The sequence below is a fragment of the Archocentrus centrarchus genome, chromosome 22 (assembly GCF_007364275.1).
Source record: "Archocentrus centrarchus isolate MPI-CPG fArcCen1 chromosome 22, fArcCen1, whole genome shotgun sequence".
Taxonomy (NCBI): domain Eukaryota; kingdom Metazoa; phylum Chordata; class Actinopteri; order Cichliformes; family Cichlidae; genus Archocentrus; species Archocentrus centrarchus.
In genome coordinates this window covers 5,774,849-5,795,113 of record NC_044367.1, presented here as the reverse complement: position 1 = coordinate 5,795,113, position 20,265 = coordinate 5,774,849, and the positions used below count along the sequence as shown (strand labels likewise).

Below are 20,265 nucleotides of genomic sequence, written 5' to 3'. Positions count from 1 at the left end.
ATAAAAAAAGACCCCCAGAAGTCCACTATGAAACCACTGTATAAAATGATTATCTGACATTAAAAGGTATCAAGATAAAAACCAAGCCAAAGTAAAGAAAACTGGATGTATTAGTCCACACAAACTATATCTGTCACCATCCAATTAGGCGGAAAGTTTCTCTGCATCTGCAAAAAAGTTGGCAATCATTAGCCTGCCTCTCTGAAATCAGCTTCCACACAATCAGCAGCGAGTTCATAAAGCCACCGAATTAAACTGCCCCAAAGAAAGGCTGATTTTAGAACAATCTGACCACGCTCCATCTGACGGCGAGCACGGGAAAAAAAAAAGATGGAAAAACGAGAAAAGGCACGGAGCACCTCCGGTGCCCTGTAGCCATCCATTTCTGAAAGCCCCCCTTTCACAGAGGAAATTAATTTTGAAAGAGGAAGAATAAAATGAACAGCAGAGGTGACTGAAGGTGCTGTATTAGACTACGCTCAACTAAAACCAAGTCATTTAAACCGCTGGCTGCCAGATCGCCTCCCTGACCTCCCATCCTCACTGCAGACAGAAAGGAATAATCTCCCTCAATACTTCCCTTTTTTTGTTTTACACATCCTAACCTCCCAATCCCCTTATTCTGCCTGACCCTGCAAGGCCGCCATAGAGCCACTTCCTGATTGCCACTCTGGATGTTCAGAGCTCAGGAACTTTTGGAGAAGGTAATTGAAAAAGTTTGAGGGAGCTTCATGCTTCGTATATCTTCTTGTCTTTTTTTCTGATGAGGTACATGACAAGTTTCACATGTGTTACAACAGCAGTGAGGGGCCAGCGCTGTCAGTCAGTCTTAAAGAGACTGGAAAAAACCTCTTTCTGCAGAGAAATGACAGCAAATATTGAACTGTTTAATATGTACAGTAGAGTAATTTCAGAACTCCCTCTTCCAGTGAAAGTTGCCAAATGTTGAGGACTCCAGAATGATTTGCAACCAGCTACACTGATCTCAAACGCAATAGCAGCCATTTTTGTGTTTGTTTGTTTTTCACTGTTCAGCAAAAGGGAGACCCATTCTTAAATCCACTAACTACCCTCTGATTGGTCTGTTTTTTCTCCAACCAGCTGAAATGGACATCACTGAGTAGGAGGACAAAATGGCCAATGGCCCAACCAACTTTATGTCCCATCCTTAATAAGCTACAAATGGCAGTTTCAATTATTCCCACCCATTATGATACATTAGGTAAAATAATAACAATGATAAGTTTTTTCTAAGTAGCACTTTCAGAGTATTAATGTTAACTTACCAGCTTCACCTGACAGTTTTTAAATCACATTCACTCACCTGCCAGATCTCTGAAAATGCTTTGCTCTATAACTTGCAGTGAGTAGTTTGAACTAGCTTGAGCTCTTTCAGTGCCACTTTTAAGCTTTCATTGATATCATTTGTAAATTATTGCTTTAAGCCCTCAAACCAGCTGTAGCTGCAAAAATCACTTGGGAAGGAGCGATAGCTTCAAGCAAGAAAGAAGACTTAAAGCAAAGCTCACTATGTCTGAATGCAATCAGCCCCAGTGGACAGTATTTGATAGAATTTGACTGTGTTTGACTCCCATCAGCCCGCCTGTCCTTGCTGTGCTGCTTGTTATTATTTGGCGTTCTGCCTAAACGCCTTCACTGCCTCAGACAAACCGTGAAACACTGTGCTGCTCTGAATGTCTCCTCAGTTTTTACCGCCACTGTAAAGATGTGACTGCAGCAACAAACAGCGCGCCGCAAATCATCCAGACAGCCACTAAACATGGATAACCTCTGCCTCTGCCTGGGTGTGTGTCACAGAGGGTGCATTATGCCTCCTGACAAGGGTAATAAGATTGTAGAGATGCTGCTGTGAGAAAACTTTTCAAAGATGCAGGATAGCAGGGATTCTCTAAGTGGCCTTAAACTTCCAAGAGGGAACTCTAGGACAACGACTGCTATGAAACATATACAGATGCACGGGATAAAAGATGAAGGAAAATAAACTGGTGTTTAACCTGTAGGCAAAAATGACTGAAAAGCTGTGCTGTGACAGATTGATAAACTGCTGTTTACAAAGTTATTAATGAACTGTCAGTGACTCTATTGACCAATCAGAGAACAGCACTCAGTCAGGTGGTTACAGTACTCACAGTCAAGGTGACTCTGTCTGATCCCCTCCACGTCTTCAGCATGAATGAACTGGTAGCACCTCTTTCCCACAATGTCCACTGGAGTCAGGTCCATGTAGTCACTGATTCTGAAACAAAGAGCACACGTTCCAACACTAAATGGACTAAGTCAACATTAAGTAACTAAAGTAAGCTTTGCAGGTCCATCACAAGTGCAAGATATTTCTGTGGGGGAATCGGGATTAAAAAAAAAAAAAGTTGGACCGAAAATCCTCTTCTCCGTGTCATGTTCTGTTACTTTGCTGTGGATGATAATCTTGCATCCATATCGCACCACAGTGAGCTGCATGGAAGGGGAAATGTTGTGAAACTTTGAAATACATAGCTTGTCACACTGAGACAATTTTCTCTCTGCAGTTCTGGTATTCGATGATTACAAAGCCTGATTCAGGGAAGGGGGAAAAAAAGCTAATAAACCCAACAACAGAGACTGAAGCTGCCTGTCTATTGTACAGGTAACACACATGAGCTTTAAAAAGCTTTAATTTGAACAAATTTGCCACAGGATAGACAGAACAATTTCCCCAGTTTCATTGTGACAGGGAGTGGGTGGTGGGAGGACTAATGTCTGGCAGGCAGATAACGGCACACTCTGTTCTTTAGAAAAAAAAATAAAAAATCATCCTCCCATTTTCTCATTCTCTTAGAAACTCATCCTCAAAATGGGGCTGTAATGGGAGCAACACTTGCCTGTTCACCACAGAGATGCTTTCTGTCGCTGCACACTGAATATCATCATCTGCCTCGCATTGTATCCCTTTTTCCACCCACCAATAAAGCAATCTGCCTACTATCATTTTCCCCTCCTCTCTTTCTATAATAAAACATTAAGGTTTTTTTTTTTTTTTCGCCTGATATGAATCTCCTTGGTTGGCCGGTTAACTCCTGTGTGAGATCCTGATAGCTATCCGCTTTATCTGGACAGAGAGAAGGAGATAGATCCATCAGAGACATATTTCACTGTTAAACCAGGGAGGATTGGGTCAGATTTCTCATGAATAAGATGCTCTGACAAGGGAGACAACATTTTTTTCCCCCTTGAACAGCAGGTGTAAAAGATGAATGCAGAAGCAGTCAGTTAAACTTTTTTTTAATATGCTTTTTTGTGATATTTAATAACAAAATCAGAGCAGCACTCCAAAAAGTCATCCAACCCATCATACACAACCATACAACCATTCACTAGAAATACCTTTACAGGTATGGGTTTAAAAAAACTTCTTTAAATTCTAAGGTTTTACATAAAACCTTACATTACATATCTGGTCTGTAAAAACGACTTAACCGATTAACTGATCATCAGCCACTATGAGCACCTCTACAAAAACAGAGGTTTGGGTAGTTCGCAGGTCTGGAGCATTCAAATATGTGTTAACACAATGCCAAGGACGAAAGACATCAGCAATGATCTTAAAGAAGCAATTGTTGCAGCCCATCAATCTGGAAAGGGTTATAAGGCCATTTCCAAACAATTTGAAGTCCGTCATCGTGTAGTGGGAAAGATATTTCACAAGTGGAAAACATTTAAGACTGTTGCCAGTCTCCTCAGGAGTGGATGTCCCAGCAAATTCACCCCAAGGTCAGACTATGCAATGCTCAGAGAAATTGCAAAATACCCAAGAGCTACATGTCAGACCCAGCAGGCCTCAGTTAGCATGCTAAATGTTCATGAGAGTACAATTAAAAAAAGACTGAACGTGTACGGCTTGTTTGCAAAGGTCTGCAAGTGAAAGCCTCTTCTCTCTAAAAAGAACATAGCAGCACAGCTCAGGTCTGCAAAATTACACCTGAACATGCACCAGAATTACTCACAATTACTATTTTAGACAACCAATGTGAAAGTTCCTGCAACATATGATTTTATTTAGCTGACTGGTTTGGATTTAAAGTGGGCAAATGGGCATGTTCACACCCAAGCTGCTGGTCTTCTTCTTCTTTTTGGTAATGATGGGACTGCTGTGATGAGGCTTCGGCGCGTGTGTTGAGAAATCCAGGAAGACTTTTATGAAGCGTGTGTCGAGGCTTGCTTCATTAAGGGCGAGTGATGTCACTGGCAACGTCTGAAGCCTCGCTGGTTCAGATAGTGAGTCAGTTCCTGGTATGATTTATTATAAAGCAATAGAGTCCCACAAAATGTATTAGTTGGAGTTTCACCAGTTTGCTGTGACATAGATGAGCAGATGAGCTTGTTTCAATGGAGCTGCTTCCCCTGTATGGCAACACTTTGAGCTGATCTCTCCAGTAAGGTATCACATGTATTATGCCTATAAATAATCAAATGTAGTACTATTATAATATTCACAAGTCTTTGTTTTTTTTCATTCCAAGGTGAAGTGTTTGCAGCACAATCCCATCTTCTGAAAACACTGCAACAGTTTTAACAGAAACATCTTGTGTTCTATTGGATTTATTCAAACACAGAAATCATACTGACACATTTTTGACAGTGATAGATCTCTATTACCATCACCCACACATTCATCAAAAACAGATGAATGAATGAACCACACAAAATCAAGTTAAGGTATTTTTATTTCTATTCTTGGCAGTGATTATTCCCATGCTGACACTGTTGCAAAACAGCCAAGAGGTCATCACAAATAGCTGAACTATTATTATTTCATGAGGCTTCATCTGCCCATCACTACAGATTCGGCACAGGTAGTGCATTGCTTCTTCCTTCTGGTGAACCAAACAGGTTATGTTTCTTGTAGCGTTTGCGTGCACATGTGTCATTCTGTCTGTAAATACAGTTGTCATGGTTGTGGGTCGGTGACAATCTTTTTTGTGTAGTTCCATTTTGTTGTATTTTTTGCTGGTGGGTGTTATTATTTAGATCCTAAGTTTATTATGGTTAGGTTTTCTGTTAGTTAGTTGAATGTTATTCAGGGTTTCTTGTGTTAGGTTTGGGTGTTTTGTATTTTGTTACACTTCCTGTTTTATTCTGATAGTGTCGTGTTCCTTGTGTGTTGTATTCAGTTTTGCTTCCCCCCGTCTCGTCTGCGTAATTATGGTCAGCTGTTTTCCACCTGTTGTCACTCCCCTCATTAATCCTTGTATATTTATTGTATATTTATTGTCTGCTCTTGTCTTTGTCCTTTGTCGGGTCCTAAGTCTTTGTATGTTTAGGTTAACGTCCGTGCTGTGAGTTTTGAGTTTTCAAGTACTTAGTTTTTGTGTAGCTGGCCCTGTCCAGCCTCGTACCTTTCGTGTTTGCTTTTTCAATAAAAGTTAAGTCAAGATCAGCGCTCGCCTCATCCTGCTTTGAAGTCCTCTCTGCCCTGCAGCACCCAGCCGTGACAACAATAGCTTGAAAAGTTTGGAATGAATTTTGATAAAACTTTGTAGGGGTGGAGAGGAGTCATGTTAACAATCCATTAAAATTTGGCTTCCATCGATCACGGTCTTCAAAGTAACTTCATGATTTATTGGTTGAAAATTGACAAAGTCTTATCACTTAGAAACTATGATTCTTGCACATCTGAATGGTTAACCTAGAAGGTACTGTATAAAGATTTAAAGGTCACATTTGACCTCTGACCTCTCCTTCAAGGTCAAGCCTATCACCGCTGGGATTCTGTTCTGCTGTGATGCCCCTTTAGGCGACTGTTGTGATTCGGAGCTATATAATTAAAAATGAATTAACTGAATAGAATTGATGGGCCATCGAAGTCTAATCACCAGGTAACTTAAAGTTAATAAATTTGTGTAAGTCAGGAAAGCTGTTGGAATGTAACTGAGCATAAACAAATGTCTGCAAACCTCAATGAACTGAAGCACAAAAGAAGAGCTCGCCTAAATTCCTCCATAACTGTATGAGACTGTTTTATACAGATTCATGGGGTGATTCATGGGGTGTACATAGTTTTTCAAACACTGCTTCTGCATTTTCTTTTAGCATTTGTTAAATAAATAAAGAGTGTAATATGTCACGTGTTGTTGTTCATCTCAGGTAAGAACTAGATAACATTTATATGTCCTGACATGTAAAAACTGAAAGAAGGTGTACTTTCCATTTACCATGTCTGTAGTTATCTGGCATTCCACAGAAGACCAGAGAGGACAGAGGAATAAAATGCTTATTGTAAACAAATGTTTTTTTATATATTTGATTTTTAAAATTCATTAATTAAAAAAAACAAACATTTGGATAACATCACCTCATAGCAACTTATCATCAAACTGCATTTGTGCACTGTGTGTGTGTGTGTGTGTGTGTGATATTCTTACTAATAATTTCTTTTTTATGGATTTTTGAAAAGTAAGTTCAAAGAACATGTGATCAGTGAAAAGAAATGGATTTATTTGTGTAATCAATAAATGTTATGCCAATTATAAAGAAAAGAACAAAAATGTTTTGGAATGGTCCTAAATGTGGTGAAATCATGTCACAAACAATTTAAATATCCTCATAAAAATTATAGCTAAAGACTCATTTTTTGTAGCAACTATTGTGTAATCTTTTGTCTTCCATACGTGACAAAAACAACACAAAAAGCTCAGTTTTTCTGCTCTACCTGTTCTCACAGTAGACAATCTTGAGGTCCATGTTGACTCGGGTGACGAACATTTGGCAGTCGATGCGAACCTCATTGATTGTTGGTGGTGGGAGAGCGTGAGCCACCGCCACCATCCCCATGATCTGATTGGGCACCGAGCGGCTGTGCGTCAGAGCCATCCTGATCCGCAGACGCCCTGTGACGTGGATCACCTGAAGGGGAAAAACCAAGTAAAGGGAGGTCAGAGAGCCTAAATTAGGATCAGATTGAATGATAATGCACCTTCTGGCCTAGAAGAAGATAAAGTAAGGCACCAGCTACACACATCTATGAGACTTTTTATATTTGACTGTAAAGAGCTAATAACTAGTGCTGATCACCACAAATTTGTATATCCAATATGCAATATAAACGGCACAAAAAAATAAGGACATTGGTTGATTATTTCATTGTACTTCTTGGATCGTTGGAAAGTCTGATTATTTCCTCTTAAATGGCGCCACATGCCAATGCCAAACAGTTTGTTTTGCTGTTGACTCTTGTTTGGTGCCGTTTGTTGGATTGGATGATGTCGGAAGCAAGAAGACATATTGGCAACTTATTAATTTAACAAACGGGCCTCAGTAGCATGTGGAAGAACCATACACATCCACAACAGCCTGGCACCTCCTCCTAATGCTGGGCACCAGCTTGGTCACACACTGCTGTGGGATGGCATCCCATTCTTCAACCAGCAGAGGGTCCTCTGCTAATTGGAAGGCTGGTGGACCAATCCCCTGCTCCTTGTAGTCTGCATGCTGAAGTATTTAGCAAGATACTGAGTTGCCCCCAATCCATCCATTGGGTTAGAATGAGGTTAAAATGTTAGCAAAAAAGTGCTTTGAGTGCTTAAATAGAGAAGAAAAGTGTTATGCTACTAAACTGTAAAACTGTACTTCTATCTTTGTGAGGACACTGGCACCTCTTCCTTATTTTAACCATCATAAATAAATGCCCAAATGCAAAAACCCAAATGAAATCTTTAGGCTGAATTCTCAAAGCAAGTCTGAGCTGTCAAAGAACCATTAGGATGTATGTATGTCCAAAGTAAGGACCACAAAAAATATCCTCATAAATTGGTCCTCATAAAGACTAGTTATGGTTATGGTTTCGAACATAAGCTGAAAAGGCAAAATAAAAGAAATTCCTGTGCTGTATTTCTGGAATCACTGATATGGTTAGAAGCGATTATCTATTCCATTCATGTTTTAGACAAAGTATTAATGAAATCTATAAGTTCTTTTTCGTGATTTTGTTTTGTCTTTGACAGCTTGAAGTCTTTCCACTGCTGTCTGCCATCATTCCTGAGGAGAATTGGGTGTATTAGTCTAGGATAAACCATGAGTGACCCCACATACACACACACTCACGCACAAACAAGACAGCCCTCAGAATCCCCTTTAATCCGGCCTCTCGATCTGTGAGTAGTGAGACGGTCACAGAGCTTAGAATCCTGACGTTACACCTATACACACACATTTCCCTTATGCAGAAAAAAGGCACACCTAAGCATGGGAACAAGATCAAACCAAGGTTATTGTAGATGTAAAAGTGGAAGGAAAACAGACAAATCCTTCTTTGTAATAGAGAGCCAAACTCCTGGTGTCACTTTCGAGCATTTTTTTTTTTAGAAATTAGCTTCTGTACAGTGTTTGTGCATCACTTTTTTTTCCCCCCATAAATTTGAACAGAAAGCCCTGTTCTGCTCGGACTCCATTTCATTTAGATCAGACTACAGGCAGATCCTTATTATCTACACTAGAAAATTCTTCATGGACTAGTACCTCCCTACCTGGCAAAACCTGTGTCCCTAGATTCCTCTACAAGCATTCAGGTCACAGAATGCAGGTGACCTAAGTACACCAAATATCAACAAACAGCCTGTAGGCAGCAGACCATTTTTACATGGAGATCCAGTACTGTGGAATGACTGAAATGTTCAAATGGAGGATTTTTCCTGATTTTCCTTCCCTACAGTGGGTAATTAAACTCTGATTGTTACATTCAGTAAAGACTGTAAAGTGCGTACTTTCATTTTTAGTGTTTTGTTTTGCAACTTACATTTCTATATCTTTTATATTTAATTGTATAGTTATCGGATAACCTATTTATCTGTAATAATGTGTATCCTGCATCTTCAGCTAAAATGCGCAGATTTTTCTGCGATGAAAGCGCCTTGAGGTGATTGTTTGTTGTGATTTGGCGCTATATAAATAAAACTGAATTGAACAGACCAAGCTTAGTTTTACAGTTTTTCTGTTGGATTAGAGAAAATCCTAAATGTGAATGTGAATTAATTTTGTTTTTTAAAGTCAGTAAAGAGGTATGCTGTACAATAATTCCACCCAGGAAAAAGAACAGTTCAAAGAAACCATTAAAAGCCCAAAATAACCATGACATTCATGCCCATGATGAGTGTATGTAAATTTCTAATCACAAGTGTAGGTCCATAATTTCTTGGACAAAGACACAGTTTCTGTAATTTTGCCTCTGTACACCATCACAGTTTAAATTAAATAATCAATACATGATCGACGGACATACTTTCAGCTTCAACTCAAAGGTTTTGTACAAAAGCTTTGTAGTGACTTTTGTGCAACTTGCTCAAGAAAATTTATTTTAATTTAGTTTTAATTATGTCTCAAATTGTAAGAAAAAAGTGGTAACAGTGGGACTCTTTTTGTAATACATTATTCTGACCTTATATCCTGAGGACTTGATGTGCACGCCTCTCTTTGTGAGTGTCGATTTCATCCGGATGAAGAAGGAACGTTCCAGAGAGTTATCAGGAGCCAGAAGACTGGGACTGCTGGACTCCACTGTGAAACAAAACAGAAAATACAAAAGCTGAGCCTGATAAATGTTTGTTTCTGAGGGTCGCTGTGGGTGGGTCTGTTGTGTTTTCATAAAAGGGTTTTTATTAAGCAAAATGTACTAAATGAAAAAAAAAGAAGCACAATTCTCTAAAACTAATGTAGTTCGAGATTTTAAATGTTAAACAGAGCAATTAAAATACAACAGGTAAGTCAAAATTGCCGTAAAGAAGCTCCTTCATAACAAAGTGAGTTTGGTTGTAAAAAGCCAGACTCCAAGGATATGGGAAGATGACCCTCCTTCTCATTTGATTTATAAATTGAAAAAAAAAAACTCTTCCCATTCCAATAGCAGTTTTAAGTCTTCTTAAGTGCAGCATAATATTATGCAGTGTACTTGCATTTACAGTATAAGCTTTATCAAAAAGGAAAGTTTTAAGCCTAGTCTTAAAAATAGAGAGGGTGTCTGTCTCCCAAATCCAGACCAGGAACTGGTTCCACAGAAGAGGGGTCTGAAAGCTGAAGGCTCTGCCTCCCATTCTACTCTTAAATACTTTAGGAACCCCAAGTAAGCCTACAGTCTGAGAGTGAAGTGCTCTATTGGGGTGATACTGTATGGTACTATTGCCTCTTTTCCACTACTAGCTACTCAGCTCAGCTCAGCTCAACTCGACTCAACTCTGCTCAATTTTTAGAGTTTTCCATTAGGTGGTACTACCTGGTACCAGTAACTTATTTAGTACCTACTTTGCTGGGGTTCCAAGCAAGCTGAGTCAAGGCGATAACGTGAGGTCAACAGACTGCATGTTACTGATTAGCCATGAGAATTTCCAAGAATCAAACCTGAAGTTTTTGAAAACCCAGCCACTGTTGAAGGACATATCCTGGTCAAAAATAACTCACAGTGTTACTGGAGGCAAAGGTAATGCCATCCAGAGTTAGACACCGTGTTTCTAAGATTTTTAGGGCTGAGTACAAACACCTCAGTTTTATCTGAATTTAGAAGCAGGAAATAAGAGGTAATCCAGGTCTTTATGTCTTTAAGACATTCCTGCAGTTTAACTAATTCGTGTGTCATCTGGCTTCATGGATAGATAAAGCTGGGTATCATCTGCATAGCAATGAAAATAAGGGAAGGATGTATAATGTAAATAGAACTGGTCCTAGCACAGAACCCTGTGGAACTCCATAATTAACCTTAGTGTGTTAAGAAGACTCCCCATTTACATGAAGAAACTGGAATATATTAGATAAATATGATTCAAACCACTGCAGTGCAGTACCTTTAATACCTGTGCTCTAATCTCTGTAATAAAATGCTATGGTCAACAGTACCAAAAGCTGCACTGAGGTCAAGCACAGTGATGAGTCCACTGTCAGAGGCTGTAAGAAGATCATTTGTAACCTTCACTACTGTTTCAAGAATTTTTAAGAGAAAAGATTGGCCTATAATTAGCTAAGATAGCTGGGTCAAGTGATGGCTTTTTAAGTAATATTGAATTACTGCCACCTTGATGGCATGTGGTACATAGCCCATTAATAGAGATAGACTTTTCATATTTGAGATTAAAACATTAATTAATGGTAGGACTTCTTTGAGGAGTCTAGTAGGAACGGGGTCTAACAGGCGTGCTGATGGCTCGGAGGAAGTAACTATTGAATTTACCACAGAAAAATCAATCAGAGAGTAAATAAATGTCAGTAGTACTGAAAGTAGCTGTACGTAATGCTACGTCTGTGACTGTGTGTGTTATGAATATTTTTTCTCTAATAGTAAAATTTTGTATGTGAAGAAATTCATGAAATCATGACTAGTTAAGGTCAAAGGAATACTCGGCTCAACTGAGCTCTGACAGTTTGTCAGCCTGGCTACAGTGCTAAAAAGAAACCTGGGGTTGTTCTTATTTTCAGTGATGAATAGTAAGATGTCCTAGCTTTACAGAGGGCTAAATCAAGCAACAAACTCTTTTTCTAGGCTAAATGAAGATCTTCTAAATTAGTGAGATGCCACTTCCTCTCCAGCTCAAGGGTTATATAAGGCATGCAGTTGTGAGTTGTACCAGGGAGTCAAGCACTTCTGATTTGAGGCTTTCTTTTTCAGAGGAGCCACAGTATGAAGAGTCGTACCCAGTGAGGACAGTACGCAGTGAGAACACTATGAGATAACAGACTACTGTGGTAGTAGAAGGTATTTAACCAGATTCACAGAAATGAGAGCTGCTCCATCTAATGTGGGATGGATGCTGTCTCTCCTATCAGGTTTCCCCGGAAAGTTTCCCAATTATTTTTAAAGCTCACATTGTCTTTTGGACACCACTCAGACAGCCAGCAATTTAAGGAGAACACGCGGCTAAACATGTCACTCCTGGTCTAACTGGGGAGGGGACCAGAGAAAACTACAGAGTCCGTCACTACATGTCATGGGATGACCGTTTCCATGTTCTGCAAACCCTTGTCTTAGTTTCACTGATATTTGTTAAACACACTTCACATGTATTTAACACAACAAATGTTGTGGGTGTTAAAAAGTTCCTCAGGTCAAAGAATTTGATCTTCATTAATTTAGACCCTGGGAAAAGGTCTAAATTCAGTACCAACTTTAATCATGGTTGTTACTGTTCCTATTACTGTAACACATAAAAACAAACAAACAAACAAACAAACAAACACACAACCAGAACATATTCTCACATATATTATGCACACACACACCACATTTCTAATATATCTGTTCTCTTCTAACTACAACAAATCAGAGTGCAGAGAGTGTCTGCATGTCTACATGCTGTTGCTGGTCATGGCAGATGGCATATTTGTGGATATACTTGGATGTGCTGCGGGATGTATACTGTTGCAGCCCAAACGCTAAGAAATTAATTTAACTGTGTGTGGCTAGAAATCTCAATATAGAAAAATTAATGCATGCATGTACACTAAATAGTAGAAATTTCAGGTGGAATGAAACTGGAAACATTACATATCTGCATTAATGAGAAAAGATTAGATTCCTGTATGACATTTCACTGAGAGAGTCCAGAGCAGGAAACCATGATGGGCTCAAACACAAGAGGAGCAATTTTAATGGGTGTAAAACAAATAAATACATTCATACTATCAGCTCAACCAGTCAGCCAATCACAGCTGCTGTCAACCTGTCGATCATCTCAAAGCAGCTCATGACAGTCAAACAGGGAAATGTCAAAACACATCAGAGGAGGAACAGTGATTAGATGCAAAATAAAGGGTTAAGGTTAACAGCTTGAAAACGGCAATCTTCTGATGTTACGACTGTTAAAAGTGGTGCATTTGATGAACAGCTGAAAGCTGATGCTTCCTTTAGCACAGTAACAAAATCAGGATGAAACACAATTTGTCAGATGACTTCTAACTATTAACTGCTGGGTTAACAGCTGTGACAGCCTGAACTATGTTTTTCAATGCCCTTCAAAGTTCAACCAGCGAGTCAGCAGTGTTTACTGAAGGTGAGGCGCTCCATTTGTCGGCTGCTGTCAGAAATCAGCTGCATACTCATAACTTCTCCATCTATCAGAGGAAGTGATGGGAGGAGAGACAGCCAGGAAATGTTCCCTTACACTGACACATGATGACCAGCAGTGTTCAGTGGGACCACCATCCAGGTCGCTTAACTGTACTTGTCAGAACCCGTTTGAAATGAAGTATTTTTATAACCTTCCCATTGTAATATGGTTGGATTATTGTAGGAGTATTATTCCCAGATGTGTCTGGAGTGCTGTACTTGTGAATCTGTGAGGGAATCTGCAAGAGCGTGTTCAGATTTTCAAGAGTTAAAGTTGGTTAAGGCTACAGGAAGGTTGTGGTCATTTAAGTTCAATCAAAACCACGTGTTTTTGCTGTGTAGAATTTCCATATGACCCAACCACCTCCTGCTGACTCTTACACAGTTTGTGAATGCAGCACTTTATTCACTAAAAAACAAAACATAGTGCATCTCAATTCAACCCAGTCAGGGATTATGTTACACCTAAACATGGTTATAGTTTAAATCAAGGATAAAAAAAGAAAAGTAGGAAAGTCACATGCATTATTGCCCCATCCTCCACCTTAAATTCTTGAAGAGAACAGGAGAGGATTAATCATCACAATTACACTGTGATAGTTCACGTGGAAGAGAGGACTCAAATGCAGGACTGTGAAGGCAGGCTAAAATCAGAAAGTCAAAATTTGATTCCAGGTAACGGGCAAACATTAGTGCTCAGTCAGAGAAAGTAAACAATTCAATTTTATAATCAACTGACTGTGGACAGGTGGTGCAATAAATGGAGGGAAACTAAACAGAGGCCAGAAGTAAAACTAACTGAAGTGCAAGCAAAGGGGTGATTTAAAATACAGCAGGAACCACTGCACCCATCTTTTAGAATTATGCATATAGACTAATTTACTACAGCCTTTATAGAGTCCAAAAATGCTCACACACACATATCTGTAATTCCAAACATACTGTAACCTTGTAAAGACGCAGCATGGTTTGTTTCCCATTTGTTTGTGGACATTTAAGCTGACATGGCGGTCTAGCTTGATAAAAATGTCAAAAAAATCAAGTTTACCCGAAAGAACAATTTAACCACAAACGACACTGAAGATATTAACCTGCAGCTTTGCGGTTACATCCATCAAGACTGCTTCCTGCAACTTCAGTACGACACAAAACCGTTACATTTTCCTCCAACATGTAAATCAATTGTTAAGGTTTGTGAACACTAAGAGACTGGTTGCTTCCCCTCTGCTCCAGCTCTTTCTCTCTTTGTTTCAGCGGGCAACTCCCCTAACACACACACACACACACACACACACACACACACACACACACACACACACACACACACACACTCATGCATGCACATAGTCAGGTCTCTGGTGGACATGGTGGTTTGATCAGCACTGATACGTGTTGACAACGTCTAATATGAAAAAATTGAAAGAAATGAATTAATATGCAAATTCATCCTTTATAATATAAACGTCCTTGAAGAGAGGAAGACAGGAGGGTGGAAGGGGGTGATTGAGGGAAGAAAGGGTTGAGGGAAAATAGGAGGAGAGGAAAAGAGTGGGGTGAAAAAGAGGAGGAAATGAAGGAGGGAGGAAGGGAAAAATGAGAGAAACACAAATTTAAATGTGATAAAGAAAAAGACAAAAAAAAGAGAGAAAAGAAGACATTTAAGAAAAATACTAACAGAAAAATGAAAGAACACACCGGCAAGCGGAGCGGGGAAAAACAGATGGAGAAAAAGGCAAAGCATGGAGTAAAAATGGAGAAAGAAAACTGAAGTCTAACCAGAAAACAAATGAAAATGAAAAGAGACAGCAGAAAAACATTCAAGTAGAGGAATCACTAAAGGAAAGAAAAAAATTAAAGCCTGAAGGAGGAAGAGAAAAAGGAAATAAGGAAGACAAAATAAGGAAGAGGTGGAGGGAAAGGAAAGGAGAAAAATACATCAAAATAACTGGAGAAATATGAAAGTTAATTAAATGATAGAAGGGAAAAGAAGAAGATGGGAGAGATATAAAAAAGAGAAAAGAAGGAGAAAAGGGAAGAGAGAAGTAAGAAAAAGAACAGAGTGATGAAAAACAAGAAGAGGAAGTAAAAATATAGATGAACATGAAAAACAAATGAGATCGAGCAAGCGAAGAAACAACAGAGAAAAGTAAAAGAAGTGGGGAGATTAAGAGATGGAAGAGAGGAGGGAAGGAAAAAAATACCAGGAAAAGGACAGAGAAGAGAGAGAAAAGAGGCAGAGAAAAAAAAAGAAATGAAGGAGATGAGACATGAGAAAAGGTAAAGACAAAAAGTAAAGGAGGTATAAAAAACAAGTGGGAGAAAGAAGGAAGTGAAATGTCACAGGAATGGAAAAAGAAGTAAAAAGGGTGACAGAGAGATCTGAGGAAAGAGAGGAAACAAAAGGGGAAGGAGGAAAAGAAAAATAAGAAGGAGAGAAAGGAAACGACATGAACCTTCCCAGGAGGAGCTACAAATCTTCATCTCCGCCCCCTCCCTCTTCTTTCCTCCATCCCACCACCAGTCGCTCCTCGAGGAAAACAGCAGCCGATCTGACGGAGAATAATGATGATGGAGGGAGAGAGGGAATGCAAGAGAGGGAGGACAGACAAATGATAGGGGACCTGGACCCCCACCCTTCTCTCTCTCTTTCTGTCTTTGTTATTCTCTTTGAATTAATGGGATTAGTTTCTGCATGCATACACACACTCACTCACTTGAGATATCACATTCACTGTCATACACACCTCCGTTCATTTTGGCACGCACACACAAACACACACACACACACACACACACACACACACACACACACACACACACACACACACACACACACACACACACACACACACACACACACACACACACACACAGATTGTAGGCTTGTTTGCAATTAAACAATTTCTGCATGAATGAAGTGAAGGAAGAACTGACATAGGAAGAGAGTGAAGGCAAGCGAGGAGAAGAAAAAAGGGGTTCACATGAAGAAGAACAGGAAGACGACTGGAGTAGAAAGAAAAAGACAAAAAGAGCAAGAAGATGGAAGGAGGAGTGGGTGCAAGTGAAAAAAAAATGACTGAAAGAGAAGGGGAATAGTAGAGATCGATCAAAAGAGGGAACAAAGGGAGTGAGAGCAGAAGCAACAAAAGTTACAAAAAGGGAAAAGAGAAGAAAAGTTGAAGAGTAAAATAGAGAAATTAGAACAAAAAGAGGAGGAGACAGAAAAGCATTAGAAATGGGCCCAAGGGGAAGAACTGAGATGAGGACAACAGGTTGCATTTAAGAAGAATCACAGGAGAAACGAAGGGAAAGATGAGAAATAGCATTAAAAAGAAAGTGTGGATGAATGGGAAAAAGAGAAGAAGCACAAGTTTAGACATAAAATGTGGTGAAACGTAGAGGACGCGAGAGCAAGAAAAGATGAGCAGATGAAAAGGAAATGGAGGAAGAGCAGAGGGAGCAGCAGAATAAGAGGAGGAGGAGAAGCTGGATGAAGGAAAAATGGTGTAAAAGCAGACATAGAAATATGAAATGAGAGGATGAGAAAGAGGAAGAAAGAGAGGACACAAAAAAGGAAAGGAGACAAGTTGTAGAGCAAATGAAGAGAAAGGAGGATGGGCAGTGGAGGAAGCAACAGCAGAATTAGAGGTGGAAGAGAAGGAAGAGGAGGAAGAGTAGCTGTAAGAGCAGAGAACTGGGAGCAAAGAATAAAAGGATGAAAAGAAGAAGAGATGATCAGGAGGAGGAGGGGGCAAGTTCTGCAGCAAATGAAGTGAAAGGATGAGGAGGAGTAGAGGGAATAAGAACAAGTAAAAGATTACAGGAAGAAGAGGAGGAGGAAGAGCAGAGGGAGTCTGAGAGAATGTAGAGAGGAAAAAGAAGACAAACAGAATGAAAAGAAGAAAGAAGAGGAGGAGGAGCAGGATCGTGTGGGGATTCAGAGGTGTTTTCTCATTCTGCTCATTCGGCGTGCGTAGCCGTGGCGTCTTCGGGGACGACGCTCCTACAAGACAAAGATTAGCGCTACAAAGGCAGCAGGTGGCTACTGGCTCTGCCGCCGCCCGACTCTGGGACCTAATTATCTACGGCACTGAAACTTTCCCCCGTTTGAAGGACAAATGATTAATTAAAAAGAACAACTCACCTACGCCTGTGATCTGTGGACAATACCCAGAGTGCCGAGGGTTTCTTTCCACCAGTGTGTGTGTGTGTGTGTGTGTATGTGTGATTGCTGGGAAGTCTCAGTGGGACAGGGTATCATTGTCAGACACTCTAATAACGCTGCCTGGTTCAGGGAGCCCGTTGTGTCCGACTGATAACTAGCTAACGTGACGGAGGAGCGTGGGGCGAGACAAAGCAAGCTACAGCAAGGTCACTGCAACCTCCACCAGCTGCCGCTGCAACCACAGCAGAGCGTCACTACGACAAACTAAACGAAGAGTGAGGAAAACACTAATTTAACAAGAGGCATGTAATACAGCAGATAAGGCAGACACATGTAGCACATTAATGAGTCATTTAGCAACTTTAAGTGGCTGAAAAGAGAAGCTCGCAACAAATTAATCAGACTGACAGGGAAACAGAGTTGTCCTTAAAACACATCTCGAATGCTCTGAAATTTCCAGTGTTTCATGTGGATCAGGCCAGAGGTGATCCCATGTTGTTTAAGAAAGTGTTATAGGGAGAAATATATACATACAGCACTGAAAGTTATCCTAGAAACCACTGGACATGACATTTAGGGCCCTGAGCAGCAATACAAGTGGCACAACATGGAAAGTGGCACTGCACAAGAGTCATGTAGTAGAAGTATTGAAATCCTTCAGTTATGTGTCGTTTTATGGTTAATAAATGTGTGAAAATGCCCAACAGAAGCATTAACTTAATAATACTCTCAGATGTTTCAGAGTTACAGATGTGTGAGCTTCCTGCCTCCTGCTTCCTGTTTCCCTACTGTAAGTTTGATAGCTGGGTTACATCTGCAGTGTTTCCCCAGATGGACTCTCATTCTGGGATTAGATGTATTCCATCTCCACTATTTTATATGGCACTGGAAATGGTAGCCCCTGCTCTGCTCTGCTTTCAGGCTACTCTAGAACCTGGTTCATGTGCTGTATGCTGAGATCTTTGAGGCTGCAGGGCAGAACAAAGACTACTTCCAATTGAAACTGGTGAAATTGGAGCTCATTCGCATGAGGAGGAACTGACTGAAAATGCAGCTGCTTATTGCACCATCACAGGAATGATACTGTAGATGGGTTCAAGGTGTGGGTGGGATTACATCAGAGCTCGACTCTGAGTCCCTTCTTGTTTGCAGAGGTGATCGACAGGTTGACAGGTGAGATCAGACTGGAGTCTCCAGCTGAGATTGACCAGCATGGACAGGATCAGAAATGAGTATATCAGAAGTACTACTCAGGTCGAGTGCTTTGGAGACAAAGTTAGAGAGGCAAGGTTGAGATGGTTTGGACATGCGCAGAGAAGAAATAGCAGATACATTGGGAAAAGGATGCTGAATTTGGAGCTACCAGGCAGGAAGAAAAGAGGAAGATCACAGAGAAGATTCATGGATGTGGTGATATGCAGAGGGTTGGTGTGGCAGAGTAGGATGGTAGCGATAGGATGAGACAGAGGCAGATGATTCCCTGTGGCGACCCCTAAAGGGAGCAGCCGAAAGAAGACGGCGAATGCTCAATCACTGTCATAAATCACCTATTATTTACTTATCTAAGATATTGTGGGTGTGTTTCCATGCCACCTGCCCACACTGCAGCCATAAATGCAATCTAATTCTTCGGGAAACACTGTATCACAATGCACAGCAGAGCCATGGGAGATCAGGCAGGCAATCATGGCCGATGTGCCCTAGCTCACTCACTTACAAACACATATATAAGAGCAGGAATAGTCTAAATATGTAGTCACATATGCACACACACCTAGACATACCCCCCCCCCCCCACACACACACACACAAACACACACAAAGTAGGTATTCATCACAGAGAGAGACTATTGTCAAAGAAAAGTTTAATTGTGTAAACACTCTGTAACTGTCCTGTCATATTCCTGCCTCTCCGGCTCACTATCGCCTCCATGACCGTAATTGAATTGCTAGTGTCAGGAGGGAGAGGAGAGGAGGAGGAGGAGGAGGAGGGAAAGGCAGGAGGCGAGACTTGCCTTATGAATAGAATGTGTTTTCTATCAGGCAGGAGTTGACAAATTGTGTCAGGGAGAAAAGTCCAAGTGATAACAGTTTGGTATATGAAAGTGGAGGAGGTGCTACAGGGGAAGAAAGAGGAGGCAGTGAAAGGGCGAGGAAGAGGGATGAGGAAGGAAGGAAGGAAGCAGGAGGAGAAAGAGGAAATTAAATGAAAAAATAAGGAGGAAGAGGAGAGTGGAGATACTGGTTGGATGAAGAAGAAAGAAAAGCGGGCTAAGGAAAGCAGAGAGGAGAGGTGTGAAAGAAGAGGAAGAGATAAAGAAGCAAGTACAGAAAACAGGTGGTAGAGGAGGTAAAGGGAGAGGACAAATAAGAAAAGAAGAAAAAGAACGAGGAAGAAAGAGAAGGAGGAGAAGGAAAATGAGAGAGGTTGGAAGATGAGGAGGAAAATGATGAAAAGGACAAAGGAGGGAAGGAAGGGGAGAAAAAAATGAAGAAATTAAGGAAGGGGAATGAAATGTGAATGTTTACTGAAGGTAGAAGCTAAATGATGGAAAGATGACTTAAAGGAGGAGGACTGAAAGTAACATAGACGAGTGAAAACAAGACAAAATGTAAGAAGAGGGGCAGGAGGAACAAAAACAATAGAAAGAATTCCAGGATTAAAATGGAAAACTCCCCAAAAAGAGAAAATTTGATTATTAGATGTAAAGGGAAGAATAGAAGGAGTGTCATCTTTGCAGGAGGTACAAACCAAATCCGGTTCAAGTTTAGAAAATAAGAGCTCAGATTTATCCAGGTTCCTGTACAAACACACAAAGCTTTAAAAGTATGAAGTTTGTGTGTGTGTGTGTGTGTGTGTGTGTGTGTGTGTGTTTGTGTGTCACAACAGATTTTCTCAGAGCCTTTTCCCACAATGCTAAAGTCTGGGAAACCAATGTTACACCCCCCCCCAAAAAAAATCCTGTATCACCCCTCCATTCCTCCTCTTCCTCACCTCACTTCCCTTCCTTTTCTCCCCAAT

The 20,265-nt window shown here is 40.4% G+C and overlaps 1 protein-coding gene across 1 annotated transcript in view; it reads right to left on the bottom strand.

Annotated features, from left to right (window-relative positions):
• The window catches only part of npas3 (neuronal PAS domain protein 3), a 372,546-nt gene that overhangs the window by 23,315 nt on the left and 328,966 nt on the right, over nucleotides 1–20,265 (bottom strand). Inside the window, exons 7-9 of the mRNA XM_030718927.1 lie at nucleotides 9,428–9,546; nucleotides 6,707–6,900; nucleotides 2,151–2,257 (exon numbers count right to left, since the gene is read on the bottom strand). Coding sequence (XP_030574787.1) covers nucleotides 2,151–2,257; nucleotides 6,707–6,900; nucleotides 9,428–9,546 — 420 coding nt within the window. The remainder of the gene's footprint in view (nucleotides 1–2,150; nucleotides 2,258–6,706; nucleotides 6,901–9,427; nucleotides 9,547–20,265) is intronic.